The following is a 27,626-nucleotide window of genomic DNA, read 5'->3' as shown; positions in this document are numbered from 1 at the left end:
GCAGCCAGGGACTAGAGCTCCTGCAGGAAGGGTCTCTTTCCCGGATGCCAAGACAAAGGGTCAGAAATAAGGGGCTCTGGTTTTTCCCTGCCACAACAGTGAGCTTGCCCAAGCACACCCCTGCAGCAGCCTGGTTCCTCAGGCTTGCTGAAATACACTCATGTTGGACTCATCTCAAACCTCTGAAGTCACTTAAAATCTTTGTAACACATCCTGCCTTTTGGGACTGAGCAGATATATAGTCACAGGTAGCTCAGCACATTATATATCTCTTCTGTGTCCCTGATTTAAAAATCTCTTTTTTTATATGGTGACAGATCTGAAATCTGAGGGCTTGGCTTACACTCAGGTGAATGTGCCGTAAGGTCCTGGTTCTGCTCTCTGACCAGCCGAGTTAAACTTGTATAATTAGGTTTCTGGGGCGGTTACCGTGAGAAAGTGAAGCCAAAATTAGCTTATGTGCTGGCCGAACGTACAGCCAGTTGCTTGACTTCCACCCGCGTCGTACCGTACGGCACGACCCAACCACATAGGCAGTCGGGGGAAAATTGGAGCCGACATCCACTCCCGGCTCGGCCGCCGGCCGGTACGTTCCCGCGTCACTTAAGACTCCAAACTCGGCGGCCTGGCTTCGGGCTTTCTCCCCTTCCGAGGGAGCCCCGCTCCCCGGGCTGCGGGCTCGTCCCGCCGGCCCGAGCTCCCTCTGCCGGCCCCGGCCCCGCAGCGCCCGCCCGCGGGCACGCATCCCCCCCGGGGCCGGGCCGGGCCGGGCCGGGCCGGGCAGGGCGGCGGGGTGTGCTCCCCCCCCCCGGGAGCATCCCCCCCCAGGCAAGAGCCCTAAGGGAGTCGGCGTTGCGGTCAGGTTGCGTCTTTGGCGGATGCTTGTTGAATTGTTTACATGGGAGTGGAAGGAGTCCAGCTCTGGGAGCGGGGAGAGGTTTATCCCGGACCAGCCAAAAAGTTGGTCTGGTTGCGGTAGGCTTGGGAAGAGCTGGTAAGCAAAAAAAGCCAAGCTTTGAGTTACTGGCTCAATTCAAGCGCAGCAGGGGCTTGAGCCGGGCTCAGCGCGTGGTAGCTAAGTGTCCTAACCTTCCTGGTCTTGCTGCTCAGGATCGCTCTGTTTGTGTTCTGGAAATTCATTCGGGAAAATTTCCCAATTTCCTAGATAATACATGTCGCTAGAACTGACACATCCTTTTGCATCACGAGAAGCTTCTGTTTCAGCAGACTGACTTTTTCTGAGGAAAACATACCACACATGCACACGCAGCTCCCCGCTAACCCTAAAAGGAAGCCAGGATGCTTGGGTAGAGTGCATTTGCACTAGAAATGCAGGCAGTGTCAGGAAAAGGCATTCTACTTCCATAGTTGCAGCAAGCAGAAAAAATCCAAACGCATTAAGCACCTGATTTTGTCTGGGGATCCCTGCTTCTCAATGCTGGAGGTGCTTCTGCAGAGCCCCACAGAAGTCTGGCATCAGTCTGTGCAAGCGGTATCTGTGTGCCAGGGGGTTTGACTGCAAGCTCCTCACGGGAAGAACTGTGTGTTGTTACGTATTTGTGCTCCACCTACCAGTATTTTTGATAATATTGCAAAGGCTTCTTGCTTTTCTTCCGAGGCAGATCTCTCACTCTGGTAGTCACTCAGAAGGTGCGGGGAAAGGCTCGTTCTGCTTCAGCCCTGCTGTCGGTGAAGTCCTTTCATTGCCACAGGTTTTTTGGCAAAGGTTTCATGGGTTTCAGCGTCCTGAACCCCAGGCTGTACAGGTGTGAGCTGTCCTGTGGTTTGCAGCAAGGTGGGAAAGGGCTGCTGCCCACTGTTCAGAAGAGAGGAAAAGGAGACAAAAGGTGGCACAGCAGCAACTTCTCTGTGCTGTAGTAAGTGACTTTTCTCCCCTCTTTTTGCACTGTCACAGCCAGAGCCAGAACTGCCAATTGATTATCAGGTTTAAGACCCTTTTTTTTTTCTTTTTTTTTCTTCTTTTGTGGAGGGAGAAGGAAAGGGAAGAATTGCGGACAGGACAGACCTGTTATCACCTCAAGAGATGCTGAGCTAAATCCTGAAGATTTTACTCAGGTTTTCTCTTGGGTAGGGATCCTTCTGATAGGAACAGGAATTGTGCTAAAGAAGGACTACTGGATTTGACTCTATTGAAGTAACTAACAAACCTTTCCAGTGGGCTCAGAGACTAGTGACCTTCAAGCGCTCCTTAGAGGGTACCATCATACAGGTTCAAAATAATGTTGGGGCTTTTTTTGTCTCCACTGACAGGTTCTTTTTCTTTGTTTTTGATTATTTTTTTTTTAAAAACCTCTTTACAGTGTTCTTTCCCCAGCCAGTGGTCTTTCCTACAGCTGATTCCTAATGTTTTACAGGATGACTTACACATCCTGCCTTAGCAGCAGACTAATACCGGGGTTTGAATTACTATTGAATAAGCAGCAATGAAATCTCTATCAAAATAATCAGTAGTTCCAAAAACCACAAACAACAAAACAAGCGGAGCTGAACTAACTCAGCAAGACCATTTGTAGCATCAGGGACAGTGAGTCATTTTTCTTTTCCCTCCCTCAGCAGCCTCCATCGCTGCCTCGCGCAGCCCCGGGGAGGGCAGGTGGAGTGGGTAGGGCATGACTTCAGAAAGTTAAAAAAAAAAAAAAAAGAAAGTCGACATCACTCAGGTCACGTGATGCAAAGGGACCAATGGAGGCAGGTTCTGGAAAGGGGAACAGTTAAATTTGTAATTTTGGTTGTGTGAAACACTTCTTTGGGCCTCATAAACAACCACAGAACCACAAGTTGGGTACAGAGGCAGTCACACAAGAGCGGGTCCGGGATATTGGTCAGCAGGCAGGGCGAATCGTTTTGACTGCAAACCACAGAGTTTCGTAGAGTGGTAAGCATCATCAACCACAACCGATCCGCTATTTTTTTTTTCTTTTTAAGAAACAATTTCAGAGTTCTTTTAGCAAAAGAACCTTATAATCCGCTTTGTGCTGCTCCTGAGGCACTGGGCTAAAACTGAGCGTGATGGCTGGGAGGAGGGTGGTAGCAATGACCATTCTTCATTTTTCGCTCCCCAAGGTAGAAGAAATCATATATTCCTTCACTGTAAAGAGAGAGTGAGTTTTAAAGAGGAAACAATGGCTTCAAACAGCATATTTGAGTCACTTCCTTCTTACCAGCACTTCTTGAGAGGTAAGTGCCATTCAGACTTTCTAAATATACTTTTTACTTTCCCATACTTAAGAAAATGCATGTTTGGAGAGTATCTGGGGACATTCTTGTAGTACATGCTTTTTCCCACTTCAGTTTTCTTTGAGGCGCTCTCATCGAAGCTAATATCTGAGCTTGCAGGAATACCATCTCATTACTTATCAGTCCGTTAAAGAGATTATAACAAGGACTCATTTAAGCTGTTCAAACAGTCATTGCATGCTTGTGAATTTTCTCTTCATAAATCAAAGTGTGCTAGAATAACTCACATGAATTACTGCAGATACAATAGCAGTAGCACAAGCCCCTTTTGATTCTTTTGGGCAGAATTATGACTTTTTGAGCCACTGCCACAAAAAATGACAGCCAACAGCATACGACACATGTTACAGGCTGAAGCATGGGGAGTGAGCAGCAAGCTAGTGCGTACAGCCAGCAGAGCGTGATGCTGTCTCACTTATGCTAGACCGTCAGCCTGGGTAAAGGCATGTTCACCGGGGAGAAGTCCGAAAAAGCTTAGAAACCTGCTTAAAGTTAGCTGCAACTCACGTGGCTCAGGAAAAGAAGCGGTGTGGATAGACTCAGAGTTTCTGTCGATGCCATGTAGGTCTCAGATGACTGTGAATTATCAGCTGCAGCCACCCTTAGAGAAATGAAGCAGTCCTGTAAGGGCTGGGGGGGCTAGGGGGGTTGGAATTGAAGGGCTTCACCCAGCAATCTGTCTTTTTTCACCAGTGACCAAGCGTGCTCAGAGACTCCTTCTAACATTCTCACAACCCCCTGTGGAGCTAATGGTTTAGTCATGGGTTATTCATACGAGTAAGCCAGGGGCTGGCACGAGAAACTTGTCCGCTTCCTCATAACTACCTTCCTAAATAGCTCATGCTACAGCTGAACTTTTCCCCTTTCCACCCAAGCCCTCTGACCGCTCAAGCCCTTTTTGCAGCAGGGTTGTGCCCGTGCGGATGACAAGGCGCACAAAGCCTGTCGCAGACCACTCGTCAAGCTTGGCTGGGGTGCTGCCGGAGAGCAGCCCTTCATAGCTCTTTATAGTTACGGACTACAGTTTCCCGGCCTCGCTGGCAGTGTCGGTGTGAGTCATGAGTTATTCGTATTAATAAGCGGGCTGGGGAATGCGGAAGGCTCGTCCCAGCTGCTGTGTCACAACAAGCAGCAGCTCCGCCGGCACCCTGCCGCTCCTGCGGCTCAGCGCTCCCCGAGTGGGACGCGGGCGGAGGGCAGCCGGCTGAAATGCTAGCCTGCTCTCCTGCCTTGCTTCAGGTCTTTTTTTTTCCCCACCCGTGTCAAAAGCTTTTCTACATCTGTCTTTCCTGGCACCAGAGGAGAGCTGAATCGCAGCAAGCTGCGTGAGTCACTCGGGCTCGCAGCACCTTCTAGCCTGGGCAAGGGAGGTGCTGAAGCGTGAGCAAGAAGTGGCTAACTGCTCTGCAGCGCTCGCAGCTAATATTTCCTCAGCACCCCTACCAAGCAAAGGAAGCAATACTGCTAGAATAACAAGAAGGATCTTCCTGCATTTCGTCAGCCTTTTTTTTTTTCTTTGTTTTTCTTTTTTTTCTTTTTTTTTTTTTTTATCTCACCCAACTGTTTACTGTTTAATCTGTAGCACAGGAAACCTTATTGAGGAAATTTTGTGCTTCTGATAAAATAACAGAGTGAACCTCACAGGCAGTGCTTGCAGTGAGTGTCAGAGCACAGCCAGTCCATGGGATGGGATGGGGATGGCAGAGGCCTTGGTGCAGGCAGGAGCCCAGAGAGCCTGAGAGCAGTTGGTTGGAGACGAAGAAAAGGAAGAGTTTCATTAAAGCTGGTTAATCCAGCAAGTGATTTAGCTCAACACTCCAGAATGGGTTTTATTATCCTCCTTATTACTGTTCTCATTATTGTAGTTAATGTTACTATCATACCAGTATTTTGTGTTTCTTCGCGGACTAGGCTAGAAGTCTTGCTAGGCTAGAAGTCATGCTAGATACCTTAAGATATTCATCCAGTTTGGGCAATCCAGGTACAGATCCTGGTACATATCCAGCACACACAAGGTCAAACTCCTGCTGTACAGTGCTAGAAAAGCTTGGGCAACAGCACTTCAGTTGAGTTATAAAGCAAATGTTTCAAAAATTGCGAAAGAATATTGTGTTTGAACGTGGAAGCCTGTGACGGTTTTCCAGCAGTTCCCTTTTTGTTCCTTTCTTTACTGAAATGAACTTCGCACAGTTTCAAAATCCTGGGCGCAACAAAAGTAACGCTTGGGCCTCAGAGCAAGAAAAATAATCATCCCTAGGGTCGGTTGTTCTCACCCATATTTCTCAATAGTGTTTACATAGACCAGTCATTCGAAATGTCCAAAACGGTCTCTTTTCTTTTTTTCCCGCCAAAATTTATTGCACTTTCTCTCTTAACTGAAATCGTGAGGTAAAGGGAAAAATAACAAGTTGTTTTCTGCCATGGATTTCACTTTATCAGTCCATGCAGTTCTCTGAGAAGGAAATCCATAACTCTTTTTTAGCCTGATACTATGTGAAAATTGGGAAAAAAGAGGGGAGTGGGAAAGCAGAACCATTGTTCCAGCCCCTGCAAGCAGTGACAGATGTAGAAAGCCTGACATATTAATTGAATGTGGTACACCACAAAGGATATGGCCCTTTTTCTATCACACCACACCAGGTCCTCTCTTCTGCCACTAGGTAAAGAAATGAGGATTATACTGAAACCTCCAGTGGTGTGCTCTGCATGCTGAACACATTCAAATGTTTACTGGCTCTGCTTTTAATGATGGCCTCATTTTCCTAATGGCATCTTTCAGTTTATGATCTGGGCTTGGTGTTAGGAGTACAGGGTAGGAGCATTTCTAAGTGCCTTGCTGCAGTGCAACCCGCAGAAAAACATCGCTCCATCTCTTCCTCAGATCTAGGACTGCATCAGCAAGGCTGCAGTTTAAACTTTTATTCTAGCAAGATTCATAGTATAAGGATGGATTTGCTGGTTATAGTGAGAGCTCGACACAGGTTCATGTGTATTGGGCAGGTCAACACAATGATACCTTTTGGGCAGGGGGACCAAAATGAGACCTGTTGGAGAGTCTTGTATTAAAGAATGCACATATAGTTTTTAAAGGGTGCCTAGATAATTACATGATAACACCCCACCCCACAACTTCTTTTAACTTCTTAAGGGTGTTAGACTGTCCTGTAAGGTTTCCTAATAATTTTGCCTACAAAGCAAGACAGAATAACTAATCTTTTTGCAGGGTTTTTATGGAGCTCTAAATAGCATGAAGCATAATATTTTCCAGGAGGGTACTTTTTCCTCATTTTCCCTTTTGCTGCAAGGTCTAATTATTTCAATATACAAAGAAGGTTAATCCTGGTTTTGCCTTTGTTGTTTTTTTAATTAATTAATCAAGGCAATGAAGACTCATGGTGCAACATTTTGTTGGTTTCTTATCAAATGGAAATGAACTCCAGCAGAGCACTTTTACAACATGGAAAAATACACTGTGCATACTTTCTTCTTAGTTCTAATGTGCCGAGTAGTGCCCAGCCATTGTGGGTTTCTTCCTTTGCAAAAGCTAAATAAAACTGTAGCAAGAAGCTCTTGCTTCACCTGCTCTGAAGGGCTTCCCTGCCTGGACCTATAGACACCTATACTTAAGCATACTGCTTCTCATTGAATGTTAGTGACTCTGGCTTGCCTTGTGATGGGATTTAAGTTAGTGGACTCCTAAAGTCCCTGGTGCTGTATGTGAGCAGAGGGGTGAAGTGATCGGAGGCTCGCTGTTATCAAAGTCTACATCTGCAGTCTCACACTCTCAGCCTACGAGGCCTCCCTAGGAGTAATTGTTTGTCTGCAGAGGGTGCTGCGTGAGGAGCAGGGTAGCAAGCTGGTAATGATTTCAGCCCTCTAGAATTGGTGACATTAAAAGAAGTGATCATATACTAGAAGTAACTCTGCCAAAACCAAGTTTCTCTGGGAGATGCACGGTACCCAACGCTGCCATGTATTTTCATTCACTTGCCCAGTAGAAGAAACCTATCTTCTCACAGTAGCATAAACTATACTGTCACTGCATAGGGGAGAGAACATTTTCCAGCACTTTTGCAGACTGCCTGAACAAAGAGTTAATTTGTGTCAGCATTATAAAATACTAACTTCATCTTGTGAATAGGAAATTGAACTAAAGCCCATAAAAACCTTGGCTTACTAGAAGAAAAAACTTGCACAATGTCTGATTTACACAGCCTTCTCTCTGTTTGAGCCTTTTTTTCATTTAAAAGCCTTGAGAAACATTGCGAGACCTGAACACAGGAATTCTTGTGAAGCAAGGGGTGAAATATCTGACAGAGATGAATACAGTGCTTTGGTAAGATCAAGAGATGTTATCCTAGGCTAAATATTAGACTGAGTGTTTAACCAGCCACACTCAGCATAGTGATGGGTTGTGATGACAGTCTTAGCAAGGATTTAGGGTTATGGCTGGCTTGCAGATCCCCCAGATTGGCTTGCCCTTTATCATGTGGCCATTAATAAGAGATTGTTGGATGATGGCAGCTCTGCCTTGGACCGTGTTTTACCACGAGAGCCAAACTGCAGCTCTGAGGCAGCTCTCTGGTGGGAAATAAAAGTATCTTCCCCACACTGCCGGTGTATACAATACGAATAGAAAATAAACTGCTTTTTTTTCATGACTAGAAGATAATCATGGTTTAGTTTGACTGCTAAGGCATGACCCTAAAAGAACAGTCTGCTTATCTTTAAATGCATGTGAAGGCCAGTGATATTGGCAAGTTTATGAAAGTAATTTATGAACTCCTGAAGAATTTTACTTCAGAACATAGAATGAGTAACTGCATCATCCTGTTATTCGAGTGGGGAGAGCCTATACCTAAACCAAGAATGGCAAAGAAAACACTGTTCTTGGATTTAGAAATAGACATACTTGCTTTTAAAAGCTACGCAGAAGCATTTCTAAGGAAACAGCAAAGGCATTTCTCTGTAAAACTATGAGGTGGTTCCTCCAACAGAAGAAGCTCATCCAACTTTGACACCCTGCCACATGCAGAGGGGACATGCTGGGTCCCAGCAGTCTCTGCTGCACCTCCGAAGCGGTGCCCAGAGGGCCGGACAGGGTTCTTAGCCCCTTGTGCTGTTGTGGAGAGCAATGGTGAAATGCAGAGTGGGCTCAGGAGCTAAGGGGGAATCCCACTGGCAGGAAAAACTCAGGGTGGGCTAGTGCTCTGCAGAAACTGCCGGCTGCAGTGCCTCACTAAGTGATAATTTGAGGTTGATCACCCTTGCGACGAGACAGGGAAACCTGTCTTCCTCCTGCACGCGTGGTGCAAGGGTTTGCACATAGGAGGCTGCCACAGAGTACCTGGCTGGCCCTGGTAGCTCAGTGGAGGAGGAGGGCTGCACCACGCGGCTGTGACAAGCTCCCTCAGAGGCTTGGGCTGCTTGTGTCGGAATGCGTGGGTGCCTCATGGGCTGCCGGGTGAGGCCAGCAGTACGGATCCAGCAGCCCCGGCAGGACGGCAAGGAAGAAGTAGCTCTGGCTCTGGGTAAGAGAATGGATTGAGGCTGGCTGGAGAGGGACGACCCGCTCTTTAAATCCAAATCCCGCCTGGCATCTCTGTCTTCCCTGTGCCAGCTCAGGCCTCCCGGACGCAGGGTGTGAGTTTAAATTGGGGCGGGCGGCGTTTTGGGTGGGATGGCTGCCGCGAGCATCAGGCTGCACACAGAGATGAAGCACTCCGGCGTGCAGTGGGGGAGCTCAGGACAGGCCACGCAACCCCTTCACTGCAGAGGCATGAGCGTGACAGATTTTCTGTGTTCCTGCAGATTGCAGTGTGCAAGGACGTGTTTGCTCAGATTTTTTTCAATTTTTATTTATTTACTTGGGTTTTCTGTTTGTTTTTTTCCTAAAACAGCTCTGATGATAGTTAGCTCACCCACTCACTCCTATTCCTTTCTCTGTGCTTAGTCAACAGGGCAAGGTATGGTGGAAATTTTTCTAAACAGTGGGTGATTACAGCCTAGAACTCATTGCCATAAAATACCTTTGAAACCAAGAGTTTAGCAGGATTCTTAAAACAGCTGGGTCTGTATATACATAACAGTTTCTTAATATGTACCAGCCAGGTAAAGAAGAAAGAAGCTTTGGAAGGGTTAAGTTCTCCCTTCATCTCTCACTGCCTTATTTCAGAGCACAAGCTGATCTCTGTTAAAGCTTGGAAAGAAAGCTTCCCATGTAAGCAGGTCTGTCATCTGCAGAATGAATTGTGGCTTCCTCCATGACATCTGGTACTGGCCATGGAGAGAGACAGGCCACTGGCTAGGTGAATCACTGGTCTGAGAGAAGGACAAGAAAACATTACACTACCTCATTACCTCTTCTGTCATCTTAACAGAATGGATAATATTTGTATAGACTTGAGTCAGCTTCCCAAACAGTCGATGAGTAGTAAGGATATCTCCTCTCTGCAGTGTATTAATGAACTGTACAGGGTGACAACAGCGGTGGTGTTTGGAGCAGTAGAGCACCTACAAAGGTCTACAGTATGTTGGTAAGTCCATGCATACACCAGCATATCCACAGTGATACTGAATGCAAGACACATCATTCTTTCTGCCAGTGGAAAGGAGACTAGAAATTACATATACAGATTCCCAATATAATCAATTTTCAGAAGAAATGCCTTTTCTTCCACTTAGGTCCTAGCAAAGTAAGGCCTGGGCTTGCAACCAAGATGCATTTTAGTACAAAACATCAAATTCTCTATAAAGATGTATTCAGACAATTGAAATAGGAAAAAAAAGGGCATAGAACTGACTGTGAAAGCAGGGAAGTAGAGAGTGACGGTAGCTGCTACCTGGTAGATTTTCCAATTCATCCTTAATACTATCCGCAGGGCTCACCACTTCTGCTTGCAAGTGAAACTGTGAAATTGGGTAGTTTCACTTCACGAAGATCTGTGAGAACATTTTCCCTGGCTTTGATCTAACTGGTTTTTTGTCAGCCTGTGCTTTTTGTTTTGAGTTTCTGATTCCAGTGAACCCAAAAGCAGTCCGAGTCAGGGGCTTGGGGCTTTTTATTTTGCCTTCTGAGTATTTTGTCTTGCAGTGTTTTTTCTGTTGTCTGGTTTCACGCTGAAGCTGTGATTTTGAGATGTGCTCAGAAACTGCCCTTAGGTAGGGTTTTGACTGTAAGTTGAAAGGCTTACCTCTCTTACAAATCTTTCCGTGAATGCAGTGTGAGGAAACTTGAAACCTGTCAAGTTTTATGTGATTTGCTATAAGCATTTCACTCGGCTGTACTTAGGGCAAGCCCTGTGATCCTTGTCAAATCAGCAACCTCAGAAGGCATTGACCCAGCCCTTCAAGTGCCTTTTTCTCATCTTTAAAAGAGAAGGATGACCATTTGCGAAATACCTTGCATGTTCAGGGCGAAGCAGCACAGTGCGGGGCTGAGCATCTGTTTCCTTTGTGACAAATGTCTGCACCTTCTCAGCCCCGGCACCACCTGCATCTCTCATAAGTCCATTTTCTAGCCGGTTTTATGGCATACACCTGCGCTGTGCTGGCCAGACGCGTGCCTCGGAGGTATCAGGGCATTTACAGAAGCCTTGAACAAGCACCAAAGGATGCCTAAGCATTGCTAAAGCACCCAGCAGTTGCCTGCTTTGGCAAAGGCAAGCGCTGCGAGCGTGCTGAGCGGGGGCTGAGAGCGGGGCGTCACAGCCTCTGTAGTGGGCAGACCAGGCTCCTTGCCTGTCAGTGCTCAGGTCTCTATTTATACTTGCTGTAGTATCAAAGGGTAGAGGAAGGCAAGCTGGCACAGCAAAATGAAGGCTTTCATCTGTCTAGCAAGGATAATGTAGACAGATGCAATCGCATGGGTGTAAGTCACCGCCAGCCAAACCCTGGAAGACGTCGGTACACATCGTGGTGGTGAGCGGGGGCGGGAGATGTACCTCTGGGTTTTCGCTACTGTTATTATACGGGCTGGGTAGATTTAAGCTAGCACTGCTTTATTCTCACATGCGTGCAGGCAGGCTTCCCCTTTTCTCTGTAGACATGACCAGGAGCGGAAAGCATGACCCAGAGCCAATCCTTAGGATAATATCCTAGCTCCACCCAGACAGGGACAAAATGGCCATCAACTGCAGTGGGGCTGGGTCTGTCCTTTAAGAACAAAGAAACCTGCAAGAAAAACATGAAGTTGTGAGTAAGACAGGAGATGAACTCTGAATACCAGTATTGACATGGGGGCTGAAAGAAACATAGCATTAAGGTGCAAGTGTAATTCATGTAATGCCAAGTATCAGAACTATGGCTTGAGAATCAAAGTTTTTGTCTTTTACCTAGGAAATATTGGCATGGAACAATTATTTATGGCATATTATGCACAGTTGTAGAAGGAGCTTTGAGTTGGCTGGGATTTTTTCCCTGCTTGGTACTTGTTGGTTTGTACTTAGCTTATACATCAAGGCTGTACACCTCACCCAGTGGACAGGTGAGGTGTATTTCCTCACTAAGCAGCGAGGAGAGACTCTGAAAGAAGCACTCTTTAGCATGTGCCATCTCCTGGTCTTACATAGAAGGACAGACAGGGACAGGACTTCCGTGAGTGCAATCCCAGCTCTGGAAAGCAACCTTAAAAGCACTTCCCAAGTAAGAGGCAATAAGGAGGAGGCCTCACCTGAGCGGTCAGTCTCCATGTGGCAAGGCTGACATGGCTGCTAAGCATCTGTCCATGTTGCACATCATCCAGAGCAGGCTACTGATGTGAGACTACATGCTATGCCCAGTTCATAGGAAGTGCAATTTACTTTACAATACAGTTACTAGATAATATCAGACTTCTGTAAAATGCTTCTGTTTTTCAGGACGTATATGTAAATGAGCTTTGGGTTTTGCATAGGTTGGGTGTAACAGAATTCATATCTGGAAGATACATTCAAGTTAACACTTTGTTAACCCCCATTTGCACAAGGGTGGGCAAATCAGTTACTGCAATATAGGGTGGTTTAATTGCTCCTATATATATTGTCCAAACACTTTGCAAAGAAATTCAGTACCGCTTTGCCATCGCATCTCTGTGGACTCGGAGGCAGGGAGCTGCGGAGGTTACTGCATGCAGGGTCCTAAGTAGACCTACATCCACTGAGCATGCTTCTGCACCAACCTGATTCCTGTTTTACTGCCACCATTTCATCTGAACCTAAGTTTGGGGGGGCAGATAGCATGTGGAAAGCATTCTGCTTATGACTCCAACTAGAGAGATGGAGTGAGCCTGGAGATTCATCAGGTAGGTTGCCCTCTTGTTAAAGAAAGGACCGCACAGAGAGCCGCCGTGTGGTTTGCCACACACGTGCTTTCTAAGGACCTCCACTAATGCAACCTGGAGAGATGGCCACCTCTGAAAGGAAAAAAGACACCTTAGTCTCTGCACCAATTCTCTCTTTAGCTTCTGCACCACGCCTGTAAAAAGTGATAATGTATGGTGCTAAACACCCACACATTTTTTACACTAAGCATAAAGTAACTTGCATATTGAAACCAAGATTCAGGTCTAATGTACAAACGGGAACTTGTTCTGGCTGTACCTCACTGCATTGGGGAAAATTATTTGCTTTTCTAAATTAAACAAGGTGTTTCAAGTACAGTATGTTGGGCTATTGTGGAAACTAAAGAATGTGAATGGCTTGCCTAGGTAAAAAGAAGAAGTGATAAGATAAACCTCTTGAGTTCAAAAGTGGTGAACCACTTAAATTTTAGTGTAACATTCGGAACTTTTATTGTTGTGGGGTTTTTTTTTTCCTAATAGTGATTGAAATGCAAATAGTAATTTTTTTTACAGTTTCATACACAGTCCAAACAACTTTGAATACTACTTTTGAGGAGTGATATTATTTTGTACTGATGTTTTTAGGTGCATCTGTTTTACACTATGCAGCAGAAAAGCTACATTAGCCCCAAACAGCTTCTTTCCTTTACTATGTACGAATAATCTTTGCCAGTATGAACACTTTTGTACCTCTGTAAGTCCATTTCCATTTGGGAGAGGGGTCTGCTGTAACTAGACATGTACCAACATGAAGAGGGATTTACAGCTCCCCTGTGGGGTGAAGTTATGTCATTAAACAGATGTGTATATGAGGAAAGATGATTTAGGTTCACATTTTACTGGGGCAGTTAAAGCAGCCCAGTATTTTGTGTACATGGCACCTGATCCAAGAGCCAATGAAACCAGTGGAAAGACCTGGCTGACACCCTTGGGCATTGGATGAGACCTGCAATGGCTGTTCTCCTCCAGATAAAGGTGTCAACAACCTGAAGTCACATCACTGATGGCCTGGGTCAGCAGTCCCTTTTCTCACAGCTGTCCTTACACCCTCACACAAGTGAAATACAGAGGGGTGAGGCTGGCTCCCCTTCTGTGCCACAACCTGCCTTTTCTTTTGGAGTGGTGTCCTGGCACTTTCTGCCCTTTTTGCCATGCTCACAAGAGCTGCTGAGTAAAAAATGGCACCGTTCGAGTTAAAGATCACATTTCCAGCCACCCTCTGAGGGTCCGGCTCCTTTTTACAGGCTCATTAGGGCAGCCCCCTCCCGCTCCTTCCCTCCCTCTAACAGCTCCACGCTTCGGGCACGTCCCCAGCACGCATGGAGAAGAGCGCAAAGCAGCTCCATAGGCCCGCGTCCTCCAGGTTTCGGTGTGTTGCTGCTTTGACTAAACCGCACCAGTTGGAGATCAAAAGCTCTATTTAAACAGAAGCGGTTGGAGGTTTTTCAGGCTGTCTCATCTCCCCTTTCAGCCTTCAGAAAAGCCCGCTCTAGCCAGAGGGATTAGGAAATACAACAGACCCCCGCTGCGTCCGAGGGGATTAGATGGTGTCGTACAAGCTCGGGGCAGTGGCTGGACCAAGAGAATGTCCTTGGTCTGCCTGCTGCTTTTGTGAAGTCCTGCAAAGGGCATCAGGGAGCCAGGGCTGTCCCTGCTCCCCACCCAGGGTCAGGGAGTCCTGCCTCAGGGCTGGGAGATGGCTTCCCCTTCGGGCACCTCCACCCGCCCTCCACTATGGTCAGAAGTAAGAGCAAAATCTCACATTTTGCTCCACAGTACCTGTGGGTAAATAGGAGCTCCTTCAGGGCAGCGGTGGGATTTGGCTTCACAACCCTGGATCAACTAAAGTAAGTAGAGGGAGGAGAAAGGGCCTTTCTTGGTAAACAGTTTTTCAACACAGTTTTCATCTTCATCTTATGAATTATTCTCCTCTCACTGTCAGACATGCTCTCATTTATTCTTTGCTAATTCCTTCAGCAAATACTGCTCAGTCTCCAGTTTGTTCACAAACAAATCCTGGTATACCTGGCAGTCCCCGCAGGAGAGACTTCCCTGCATGAGTCGGGCAGCTGCTGACTGAGCGGCACGCACAGCTCATCAAGGCAACACGAGGTGCTGGCTCGGTAGGTTTTCTCCCATGTACATGACTTAGGCAAGTAACTGAGCATTACTGCCTAGAACTGTAGTCTCCTCTGAAGGTTTACGCTAGTACAATTTGTTCACACAGCCATCTTGGTAAAAAAGCATCCAAAACATGATTTAACAGAAATTTGTTGTCAGATTCCAACTTGTCTTCAAGGAAAATCTTTTCACTGTTCCTCATATTCCTTTCTGTCTGGAGTACCTCACTTGTTAACATCTCAGTCCCCTTTCTTGCAAGGTCTTGTTGGAATTTTTTATTTTTCTGCAGGAAATACAAGCAACATTAAGGCATCCCTTATTTTAAACTGCAGTTCAAAGAGAGATTGAAATCAGAATTAGAAAAATAACCCATATAAAAACATTAGCTGTCCTATTTTAGGAGATAATTAGCTGTAGCAAAGTTTCCCTCAGTTATTTTTCCTTGGTGAGAAAACAAACTACCTTGTCATTGAGGTTTTTATAAAATGCTGCTGTTTGCAACATTTGCCACGAACAAATTAACCCAAACATTTCTAGTGTATGACTTACATTGCTAATTTTGCTGCTAGTATTCATTTCTGCATTTAGAGACCAAAATGCCTTCAGTTATCACACAGTGAAGGGGAAAAAAAAATGTGGATCATACATTTGACTGCTAAGGAATATGTATGAAAAAGTCCATACCGAGCATTTCTTTCTAGAATGAAGTGCAGAAGGGAGGGTGAGAGAGTCGGGAAGAGAGCAAGAAGGGAAAGAAGTATTTTATTGTGTGGCAGAAGTAGCGTGCCTGATTTAGCCCTTGTAATAGCAAAGGTACTTTTCCTCAGCAAACCTCTGGGATGTAGTACTATTTCCATTGGTACTGCATTTTCCAGCTTGAATAGGGCATACTCCCAACCAATTGTAGCTGACACGATTTCGGGGAATTGGTGGGTGATGGAGATACGAGCCCCAGCTGCTGACATTTGAGACACAGATGCTTGGAGCTGCCTTTGCCAGCCAGAGCCGGAGTAATGCAATATAGGCAACTCCCACAGGTTGTGCTCTGAGAATAATCCACTGGCATTTGTTTGGGTTTTTTTAGAAGCTCGGTGTTTGAACTAAGTCCCCTGTTGTTCATAATGTGATCCTATGGGCTTATTAAATTATCGACCTTTTCTTCACTGGTATTTTCCCACTTTGGTTAGAATTAGATGGATACAGGTGGCCAAAAGAACCATGCTTCTGTGCCTAGCACCTGGTACCAGCCCCCTTTGATCATGCAGCCTCTTCCCTTTCTAGTTGATACAGAAAGTCAGAAAGGGACGGAGGGACTGGCTCCTTGTGGTGCTGGTGTGCAATCCTACTCTTTAATTTCGAAGCTTGCAGATAGTCCTGAGACAACACATTGTGTATTTGGTTCTTTCTATGTGAGTGGTAAATGCACCTAAGAGGTTTCTCATTTTGTTTCCAAAATCTCAAGTTTAGTAGACTGTGCATAGGGTGCTATAGGATCAACAAGTGTGTGTTTCTGTGGGTTCTTGCTTTCTTTTTTCCAGCCTCTCCTAGAAACTTTCTGCACGAGACTTAGCCTGTTAGTTTAATTTTGGTAATGCAATGAAATCAATGCAAAGCTCGAAGGTGGTGTGTGCTGGGTGTGGGAGGGAGAACAGAGGTAGGAAAAAGAGAACTATTTCTAGACTAGTTTCTTAGCCTCTTACATTTTCATGTTTAGCATACACTAATAGATGTGAAACTTGGTAGGCAGCTTGTGTCAGAGTTCTGGTGCAAGTTACGATGTGGTAGATAAAAAGCGATGAGGGTATTAAGCTAAAGGGTTGGTTCAAGTACTAAAGGTTATACCTGCAGGATTTTATTTTTTCTTTTTTAATCCTACTGTAGCATTACCTTTCAGTGTGCCTTACAATAAATAAATAGTACTAATCATGCTGGCTTGCATTCTGCAGGGGATATCAGCACAGCACGGGGTACGTCCTCCACCAAACCAGAAGCCCTTTGCAGCATTATTAATTACTTTCTTTGTGAGACTCAGTGTTGGACCTCTGTGTTACTATGCCTGAGCCTCATGCAACTTTAGGATGCTAACATGAGGCTTTTTTAGTGTTGTTATTTGGAACATAGTTGGAACTGGAGCATAGCAAGACCTGTCTCGAGCCACAGCGGATGCTGATGATGTGATCAGTGACATCATAAATGTTCTAGTTGTGTTTTTAAAGAATTGTTGGGGAAGCACTTAGGATAGGGATAGCTTGAGATCTGCACCAAACACTATGCGTAATTACGCTGTGTATATTAACTCTATTAAATCCAAATGCTCTCATCATGTTGTTAATGTGGGCCTTCCCCACGACCAGTGTAATGTGGTAAAAAGCTCTCATGCTGCTGGGGCTGTGGGAAACTTCTTATTAGAATTTTTCGTGTTCTTTTCTGTGTAAGCCTTGCTTCACTGGGAAATTTCAAAAAGCTAATTTGGGTTGTTTGATTGAAAGCGTGCAAAACCACTAAAAATCTTCTCCATGGAAATGTTGGGCTTATGGTAAAATTTCAGACGGAAGCAGCCTGTGTTCTGAACAAAAGGCAAGTCTAGTTTGTCGCATTTAAAAAGCCAAGACATGCTGTCCTAGGCAGAACTAGCAAAGGCTGATTTCCTACAGACATGGGTCTTGTGGCTGCATCTCTAACATCCGATAAGGCTTTAATCTGATTGAAGGTTTTTCTCTTCTTGAGGAATCTTTAAAATCTCTGTTGGGTGCCCTTCAGCTGGGAGAACTGACAGAGCCTCTCTGCTACTGCCATGTTTCGTGAAAGCCGTAGGAACTTAAGACCACTTCTGCTCTATCAAGTTCAGTTAAAGTTGGCCCACAAACCAGAAAAGCCAGGGGAAGTACAGAGAGAATGGGAGCAATCACATAAGCACTGCCTCCACAGAAAAGCAGGCTGATAAAGGAGCTTTGCAGTTCTGTTTGGTGTGCACTGGGCCAAAGTGATACACAACAATAGTCAAATACATTCAGAAGGTGCTTAAACTAGTCTGGGAATAGGATGTTCCTCACCTTCATGGATAAAGAACCGGGAAAGAGTAGTCATATCAGAAGTCTGTGGGAGAGAGAAGTGGAAACAGAACCTCAATTTTTTTGACTTACAGTTCTGAGCCCAACTATCTACGAAATGATCTCTTGTTTACTTTGAATTTCAAATCTGATCAAGTCGATGTTTTCATCAGAAAGTTACCTTAGCATTACAGTCATTATTTCAGGGCCTGACTATTGTACATCTCCAGCTGCAACTGGGCAATCCACTTCAAATAGCAAACCATAAAGAAAATCCAGGAAAAAAAAGTTTTCCAATTACTTTTGAGCAGCAGGCGAACTTGAAAATATTATGAGTTGTTCGTGGACAATATGGGAACAGGAAAAGAAATAAGACTAGCTGACAAATGATATGCAATACAAGACTCATTTAGCTCATTAGAATTTCAGATCCAGGAGGACTGGTGCATTAGGGTTTTCTCCAGCCTGGCTTAGCACCATCTTGGCAGTAGCTGATGCTTTGCACCTCCCTGTGCCAGCAGAGTAGGGGGACAGCCATGGGCAGGGAGAGCACAAGCAGGGTGCAGTTCAGTCCTACCAAACATGCTTGGAGACTCCCTAAAAACCTCCCGGGGTCCAGCAAAGCTGGAGGTTGGTGTTGTGGGACAGGGAACTGTGAGAAGAAACTATGCATCCATTTAGAGGTGTTTCTCCTTTTTTTTTTCCAGAAAATATTTCAAAAGGAAAGCTTCATTTTTCTGAAAATTTCATTCTAGAGCTGTATTTTTTTTCTGCTTTCTCTAGTGTTGATTTGCCACAGCACTGGGCAGCGCCAGAAAGCTTGCAAGTTAGAGAGCCCTGCTGCAGCTCTGCTGCAAAGCCTGCGCTGCCATTGGCACGGGCTCCATCTCTGCTGACAGAGGCTAACCTTCGGCCAGGCAATTATCAGACCAGGGGCAGAGCGTGTTTTGCTTTTTCCATATCTAACTTCTGAGCAGAAACCCAGGCTGGTACCTCGCTTGTTTGCAGAGACAACAGGCTTCTCCATACGATAGCCCAAGCGACCTTGAAAAACAGAATGTGCTTCTTGAGGAGCCTGAGCAGCAAAGCTTGGTGCAGGGTTTTTTCTAACACTGGGGTGAAAACGGGCAGTAGGAGCTCTGCCACAGGCTCTGGTGCTGCTGGCTGTGAGGGCAGCCACTCCTTTGCCTCCTCTGGTAGCATCTCCATTCATCCAGTCCTGCCTTGTGCTTTCGCTCCAGCCCGCGCAGGGGGACGGCGCAGCAAAGAAATCGTGCTAGCCACATCCCTGCGGCCATCATGCCATGGGATGTCAGCGGCTGCTGCACAGACCCGCGGGGAGGTGAGCAGCTTGGATGTGCCCTTCGTGCCTAAAAGCAGCACAAGCACTTCCTTAATAACTGCTTTTGGGTGGAATAAGAAAAAGCGAGCAAGGTGGAAGCTCAGCCTTTCCTCTCCGACGCGGCCAAGCCCGTACCGCACGCTTCTTGTTTTGCTCATCAGCGGAGGGCTGCAGGAAGGAGATAGGTCTGTCCCCTCCGCGGCACCCTGCCCGGGGTGCACCTGAAGCTGCCCTCCCCGGGGGAGAGGGCCCAGCGGCCCCGGGGCGGCCAGAAGGACGCACACCGCCCCGCGCCCCGAACTTGCGGGGAGGCTGTCAGCCTGAGCGGAGGCATCCTGTTTGTTGAAAAACAAGTGACAGTTGAAGAAGGGTTGCGAGAGCGAGCAAACCGCAGGCCCTGCGCGGGCCTGATAACAGCCCTGCGCCGCTTTTGCAGCAGTTCCGTCCCCGCCGAGCGCCGGCGGGGGGGACGGCACGAGCCTCGCCGGCGCTTTCCTGTTTCGCGCTTTTTCCCGCCGCCGTTTCTTGCTGTTGAGTTCTGCCACATTTCTTCAGTTACTCACTGGTTTCTCAAAAGGGCCCTCCCCTGCTATAAACGGCATGCCTGCACCGTCCGACGGGGGGCCGCAGGCGTCCGTGGGGCTGAGCGGGGGGATAGGGCCAAGCTTTCAAGAAGGCGGCTGCAAACAAGTGCTGTTAAAAGTGTGTACCTGTCGTGGCTTGGGGTTTCGTAAGCTTGTACCCACGCCTGCCTCCCTGCCGGCACTCCTCAGCCTGAGATCTCAAAGCACTTTATGAGGTTTCACCTAACCCCATATTCAGAGCACTTTTGGAGGAGACCAGAACTGGTAATGCAAAGGGAAAGGCATTTTTGGGCCCAGAAGCCTGCAGTTAGGCAAACAGATCTGTATTTAAATCTCAGCGTGATGCAGACCTAGACCCCCGTTCTGCAGCTGTGCATGACTTTATTGCTGTGGCTATTGCTGGCTCCCTTGGGTCTGATTGGAACCCTTCTGCGGTGGTGAAGTGTGTGCATGCGTGTGTGGTTTCTGTTTGCAGCACGAGCCTTGACTTTGTGTACAACTATGTAAATGGTGCTACTCACCTCTTCAAAGCTAAGCACACGTGTAAGGCTTAGAAAGCTCAAGCTCACAGATGCACCAGCTACAAAGGTGTTGGACATATGTAACTCCCTCTGTGGGAAGCCAGGACATTCACTGGGCTTCCCATGACTTAGATTTACTCGGTTTTGAGTGTCTCACCTTAAGGTTCAGCCATGTGTTAACATAAATGGCTTTGCATTCTTTCTCTCTGATCAGAATGCTGGGGCTAGCAGAAAAGGGGTTTTCTTTCTCCAACCAAGAATGTTATTTTTCTTGAGCTTTGCATAAAACTCATCAATATTATCAGAGTGCTCTTTCTCCGGAAAGATATCTTGGGACATGCTTGTTTAAAACAGCTTGACTGGCATTCTTATCAGCATCAGCTACATAATCATTTAAAATCATGAAAAAAAATCATTTGCTGAAAGATGGGCTTCTAGTAAGGAATTCGATTTTCAGGAAAAAAATATGTTGGAAAATTGCTTCAATAAAATATTGATTCACTTTGTTCTTATAAAATATTGATAATTATTATTTATTATTATTATTATTATTAATAATAATAATAATAAAGTGGACAGCATTTTAATTTCAAATGCTGCCAAAACCACTAGCTTTTGAGTTTCACAGTTTTCCCTGTGACTTTGCCCTCTTTCTTTTTACTAACGCACTCCACTGCTGTGCTAGGAGCCCTACAAATGTACGGGAAAGCACCCTGAAGAATTTACAACCAAGAAACCAAATTGAAGATAGGCAAAGGGTATGGGCTTACTGGACCAGGACTGTTGAAACTTGGTTTGTGAGAAGCATGAAATGAAACAAAAAGATAAAAATGGTGTTGGCAAGAGCTAACGTCAGTCGCGCAAGTGTGTGGAGGAAGTTAGAGAGCCCTCTGTAAGGCAAGTCTGTCTGAAGTCACCTCGCTCTCCACAAATTACTCTCTGCCCATGCTTTTGCTTCTCTCCTAGCTGCAACAAAATTGCTCAAATGCTTGAGATTTTTTTGTTGTTTCTGTCCCTGTTGCAGCCTCTCTCGTTTCAGCCCAAATACTGGGATGTCTCAGGTCCTCCCAGGGCTCTGTGCTGTGTGGGCTCCCTCCCCAGACACGTGCATGCTCCTTTCCCCTCTGCTCCTTCCCAGTGCAAGACCTTCCTGGCCCTGGCTCCTTGCAAGGGCCCCAATCTGTGGGGGCATCACAACATGTTCCCCTCCGAGGCCGCCTCCTGCCCCATCACCTGCTCTGTTATCCCACCATAGAGGTGCCACAGCAGCACTGCCCTTTGGTCGCTTCCCCTCTCCCTCCAATCTGGTTACACATTTTCTGGGACTGCAGTACCCCCTACCTTCCTCCCTGCCCGGACCACGGGAATGCTTGCAAATTTTCTTTGCCTTGTAAGTGGGAAACCCCCAAGAAAACTTTCTGCAGAGCTCAGACATTAGAAAGGCATTGATATTCACATGCCAGCAAGCATTTAGACTGGGATCTTCAAAGGAATCTAGGCAAGACACCACCGATAGGCTTCAGAGTAACTTGCACATCCCACTCCCTCAGTCACTCTAAGTCTCAGGGCTTGCTGTGGCATCTCTCAGCATAGCAAGTTGTGATGAGAAAGTGGAATTGGGATTCATGAAACACTGCTGCTGGATCAAACTTACGGACTTCAGCTTATTTGTGTAGTGCTTCAGGCTATTTTTTAAGTGACAGAAAATGAAGCAAGTGTACTTGCCTGTATTTATTGGTAAGGGAAACATACACGACCTTCAGTATTTAGTAACCCATCTCCATTGGTTTCTCTTTTAAAAAGATTGGTTTAGGGTACAAAATCTTCTTTCCTTTTTCAGACTTTCCTTTCCTTGCCACAGAGCATGCCTGGAGAACAGGGCAAATAGCGAGCTGCCTCTTTAGCTGTTGGAGCCAATTAGCAAAAGTTGCTACAAACAGCTGCTCTAGCCAGTGTGGCGGTTTTCCAGGGCTTGTTTTCCTTGTCTTTGAATATGGAGTCAGGAGGTGAAAAACAAGCTGGCAGCTCACCACTCTCATCCCCCTTCCCACCCCATGCACCCCGAGGTGACAGAGGATCCTGCAGAGACCAGGGTCCCACAGGGACTGCAGCCCGGCTGCTGCGCATGCACTGAGCCCCTGTCCCAGGTGCTCCAGCCAGCCAGTGACCAGGGCAACAGCATTGCTGCCTTCGCTTAGTAAAGACACTCTTGCTTTATAAGTTGTAGTAGCTTTTTATTTTGCTGGCATGAAAAGATAGCCTTTTGGGTGTGTGGCTTGCTTTTGCTGAAGGCTTTTGTGCCCCCTCAAAGATAAAGAGTGGAGAAACTTCCAGGCTATCCAGACAAATCTTTTACAAGGCAGAGTTTAAGGGTTGCAGGGTACTTGCTCTGATGGGTTTTGAATGCCGTAGTAGTAAGGATTCTTTCCATCCTTTCCCTTAGGCCATTCACTGGGAGAATTTATGGTTAGGGATTTTTCCTTAGCATTCAGCAAGTTTCTCTTCTTTTCATCTAAGTAGCCTAGTTACTGTAGACTATTGTAGCTTATGAATGTGTGTTCGCAGTATGCAACATAGAGGTACACATACACGTGTGTTTATGTATAGGTATGTCCATACACTGTGTGTATGCACATTGTGTTTTATTTACTTTACACCATAAATAATACATCTTCTGTGTTACACCTTCTAAGTGTTTGCAGGATGTGCTGACCATGCCACGTACTCATTACTTGTCCAAGGACAGGCTTTCCAAGCTGTCCTCATAAACGTGTTCCTCGAGCCTACTAGCTACGCTCTCCTCAGATCACCCGCTCGCTCTGCACCGAGGGACCGTGGCGAGCGCAGCAGCCCCGCAGCCCATCCCCTGTGCCCGCCAGGACGGCGGCTGCAGCTGAGGCCCCGCTCACATCTCTCGCACCATCTCTCACCGACGCGCGTGACAGTGCCGCACCACGCCACATGCGGGGGGAGTGCGCAGAGGCGCAGTGAAGCGGTGGTTTTGCAGTGCATGGCTGCGGGGGGGGGAGACGGGGAGAAAGTGGCTCCCTCTGTAGCCACAATGACAGCTATGTGAGCAGGGAGCCTCAACACTGATATTTTACATCACCACTTGGACCTTGAAGACTGGCCCGAATCAGGCTATAACCCCTGTATAAAAAACCCTGTATAAAACCCCAAACAGGACCTGCTCTGGGGGAGATGCCTCTCTCCTGGGGCTGGCTCAGAGCACCCTCTGAAGTGTTGTGAATCCTCTGTTTTGGGCGCTTACTCCTCTGTGTGGATCTGCTAGGTGGACAGGGATGGAGCAAGATGTCCAGAGCACCTGCTCCAAGCGCCGGGAGGGAGCATGCATGAGAGTGAGGAGGAGGTAGGGACAGGAGGTGGGAGGGAAAGGTCTGAGACAGAGCACAGAGCACTGCTTTGTGGGAAGAACCATCATCGTCCAGCCCAAATAAAGCCCCAAATACTCTGTTTTACATACCTCTTCCCTTCACCCTCTCCTTTCAATTCACAGCTACCCTCCCAAAATCGGCGTAGGTAATAATCTCTTTTTTCTGAACTGAGACTAGTTCTCCTCACTGAGCTGGGTTCTGCGTAAGAGCAGATGAAAGAAAACATCCCTGCCTCAGTTTCTCAGCTTAAAAAAAAAAAAAGCCAGAGACAACAAATGGACATGCAGGCAGCGACACAGACTGGCAGGTTAGCCAGTGCTCTGACATGGCAGCAGCTCATGCCAAGTCTTTGTAGGTGCCACAGCAAAGGAGGAATTGGAGGGGGATAGTGGGACAGTATCACAGGTGTGCCACAAAAGTGAGGGCAGCAAAAGGGAAGGGTAGAGGCATTTGTTTGAGAAATCTCCTACGTGGTTAGGTAACAGCACGAGGCACCACAAGCTGAAGAGTGGTGCATTCGGCCCTTTGATCCTAAAAGGCAGGTGATAAGCAGGGTGGGGCGGGCTGCGAGCCTGTCTGTTCTGTCAAGAGAGCACCACAGGTATGCGGCTGCACTGCTCGCTGCCGTGCCTGCGTGGGGATCAGAGGAAGAGTGCGGTGTGCCGGGCGCTGCAGAGCTAACAGGCGGTGCGAGTGTTTCTCTCCCCGTTCCCCCACTGGCACCGGGGTAATCCTGGGCCATGCCCTGGGTGATGAACCTGCAAGTGTGCCTGTGAATTGCAGTCCTCCCAAGCGGGTGGGTGCTGTGAATAGTCGCTGGCTCTTCCCCAGAGGATGCAGTGCAGAGCCGTCCTTCCTGGCTGCTACGAGTCAGCGCTTGGTACCTCCCTGCATGGGTCTCCAAAGGAGCCTGCTGGTATCTTTATCTGTTGCCAGCATCAGTTTGGTTTGCTTTTATTTAACCTTTCTCTTCTATCAGTGGAAGAAGCTGCTCCTTAGAAGACAACTGTAGTCAGTGGCTTTGACTTTATGGTGCCGTGATTAGCTTTGATTTCATCTTGTAGTTACCAGAAGTGTGAATGCGATGCCGTTTGCCCCGATGAGTTTCATAGAAAGTGAAGCTGCAAAAAGTATTAGGTTTTCTCTTGTGGGAAGGCAAAAGCCACGTACACCACTAATTCCACCACAATCATTCCTTGGTTGCTGATGATAGGCAGGCTGGAGGTAAATGGGGTACTCTGCTGGGCCACAGATAGGGCTAGCTGACCTCATTTTTCCCAACAGCATTTCACATTTATTTTGCCTTTTTCCCAACATGTATTTTTTGCATTTGGCAGAACAGCAGAGAAGTGCAGTGGTGCCACCCGTCACCTCCCAAAATTAGCAGCCATGCTGGGGGAGAGTAGCATGGTGCAGGAGACTGGACTAGAGAGCTGATGGTGCGTGGGAAAAACCTTTGTCTGCCCTTGTGGCTGGGCCTTCCCTGGATGGAGCACTTGTTTATTTACTTTTTTTAATCTTCTTCCTAGAAAGCATTTCTTTACATCAATGCAGTAGCAGCGCTGGGGTGGGAAAGAAGCGTGACAAAGCTTAAAATGTTGAAGTTCAACCAAAGCCTGCTGTAGGCATGAGACGGCTGTCCTTTGTTTTGGCCGAGGTGCGCAGTTAGGACTGCAGTTTTGTTTCATATAAAAATATAATCCTAAAAGGATTACCAGATCTAACCACATATCTGCAGTCTCCTGAGGGGGCTCTGCCTCCACCATCGTCACTCAGAGGTCTCTGCAAAGCTCTGCCTCTCCTGATTCAGCAGAAACTCTCATACTCCAAGGGAGTTCAGCTTCATGATTTCAAGTTGGCAAGCTCCAATCAGAGCTTCCAGTTTAAGCTGTAGGGGAAAACTTACAGCTTGTGTTTTACATTTCTGACCCTCAATAGAAGAGTTGCTTAGGTGTGAACTCTGAACTTCTATCAGTAGCTTTTAAAACAGACTGTATGGTGGTTCATTGTCTATTCCCTACCATCTAATTTGCAATACAAATGGCTTTCTCCTGATAAGGGTTTTCCACTCAGATGCCCACAAAAGCCATTACTTGTTAACTCGAGCTACTGTCAAAAATAGGTCCATTTCCCTTACAGGACTAGCTAAAGGATGTGTCACTATTAAACACTTCTATAATGTGTTGCTGTCTCAGAATATTTCGTTTTCTTAACATAAAGCCATACAGAAGACAGCTTGTATTAATGACTTGCCTGACAGAGCAATTCCACAGAGATTTCATTAAATCTGAGAGGTATCACCTCTTCTGGAGAATTTGTCACAGACCCTTTGTGGCAGTTTCAGACCATCCCTTTAAATGAAGATAAATCCTTCCTAGACTACTTGTGGGTGTCTCTCTCTGGTTTTCTAGATGCAAAGCCACCCCTAAATGGCAGTCTTTTAGGATGAAGGATATTTGACAGCTGCTACAGTCAGCAATTCTAAATCAGCTCTTTTGGTAAAGGCCAGGGCTCAAAGGAATGGGTCCCCCTCTTTTCTTACGATAGTTGAAGTTCATTGCATTGCTTGGGAAGCCATGAAGACTGTGCCAGTGTTGGCAAACTTGGAAGTCCAAACCCTCTGTGCACAGATCAGGTGAAGCACAAGCAGCAAAAGTACATCCCTCCTTAGAGAGCCTGGCTAATACCTGACATGTCTTTAAAGGAGAGAGGGCAATTCATGTACCCGTTCCTTGTCTTTTTAAGAGAAGGCTGTGGGTGAGAGAGGAGCCAGGAAGGATCTTGAGAGAAGGCAGTTGCTGGATGAGCCTTGAGCTGAGCGGCCCAGTAGGCACAGAAAACCCATGGTAGACAAAAGCATTGACTAAGGGACCAAACTTTTCTCACATCCTCGTCAGCTCTCAGTGCCACAGGAGGGTACAGCTGCTCATGCTGTCCTTATCTGGTTTGCAAAGCCGGGTTGCTCCCTTTAGATGCGTTATGTGGTTGGTGCTGGTGGCCTGGATGCGCAGCTTCCTAGAAACCACAAGGCAAAGGCTGCTTATTGTGTGCTTGGTGAACATCTCTGGGTAGTCGGGAGCTTTTTATGCAGTGCTAGAGCATATCTTTTAAAAAGTCCCTGAAATGCAAGTGCCTGAATTCTATGAATTACCATGAATCAGCCTCCGGTAAGCTTGCTGCCTAGTAAATCAGGAAACACATGTTGTTGCACAGCCTGCCTGTGTGCTTTGGGCTTTGTGGTAGGTTGCAAGCGACTAACGCGGGCACCGAGGGCAGCTCCGCCAAGGGGGTTTTGGAGCTCTCCCTGCTGCTGTCAGGATATGCCTTACGGAGGGTTAGAAGCAGGGGGCAGGGAGGCATTGATATGTTGATATGATGGCATGGCTTGAGTAGATGAAAGTTTCTCCTATTGTATAAGAGGAGGCTGCCGGTGAGCAACCTCATTTGCCTTGAGGACAGGTGCATTCACTTTGTGCGGGACATGCTGTTGTGAGCTCTCCTTTTCATGTTCCTTCACTCCAAAGCAAAATGGGGCAGCTGACACAGAGGAGGGTCAATGTTTGTAGATGGAAAAAAGGCATAGAAGATGTGAAGACAGATAGCTGTAAAAGCAACTGCTATTATTCCTAGTTTAAAACAAACACACAAAAAATCTCTCTGACCTCTATGAAACAGTTTTCCCACTATGCTGAATTAGCTATCTTTTCTTATCGGTATGAAATAATTCCTTCCCTAATGCAAACAATATGCTTGCCATAAGAACAACAAATGGCTGTGAAGATCACACTGTAGAAATTTCTGGAGGATCAGCAATACTGACATGACTCCTCTCTTTATGAATTTGCCCCTGCCTCTTCAGGTCAAGTCTTCAAATTCAGCTCTTCAGATTCTGCATTTAGAGCAGAAAAAAAACAAGCTATGAAACCAGACCTATAAAAAAAGCAAGTGATAGTGTCTTGACAAGGGGGCTTGGGCAAAGCTTCTCCTCTGGATGAGTTCCTGCTTGGGGCAGATGCTGCAGAGATGATTGTGGGGA

The 27,626-nt window shown here is 46.6% G+C and overlaps 1 protein-coding gene across 5 annotated transcripts in view; it reads left to right on the top strand.

Moving 5' to 3' along the window:
- The first annotated feature begins 2,703 nt into the window (after positions 1-2,703).
- Positions 2,704-27,626, top strand: part of RUNX1 (RUNX family transcription factor 1) — a 174,965-nt gene continuing 150,042 nt past the window's right edge. For 2 of the 5 annotated variants that reach the window (XM_030020432.2, XM_030020429.2), the window contains exons 1-2: positions 2,704-2,896; positions 3,085-3,198. In XM_030020432.2, coding sequence (XP_029876292.1) covers positions 3,144-3,198 — 55 coding nt within the window. In that variant the 5' untranslated portion in view covers positions 2,704-2,896; positions 3,085-3,143. Of the gene's footprint in view, positions 2,897-3,084; positions 3,199-27,626 lie in introns of those variants that run through there. The other 3 variants (XM_041124768.1, XM_041124767.1, XM_030020428.2) reach the window with 2 other exon arrangements.

The sequence above is a fragment of the Aquila chrysaetos genome, chromosome 7, assembly GCF_900496995.4.
Source record: "Aquila chrysaetos chrysaetos chromosome 7, bAquChr1.4, whole genome shotgun sequence".
Classification (NCBI taxonomy): Eukaryota; Metazoa; Chordata; class Aves; order Accipitriformes; family Accipitridae; genus Aquila; species Aquila chrysaetos.
This window is presented reverse-complemented; position numbering and strand designations above follow the sequence as displayed.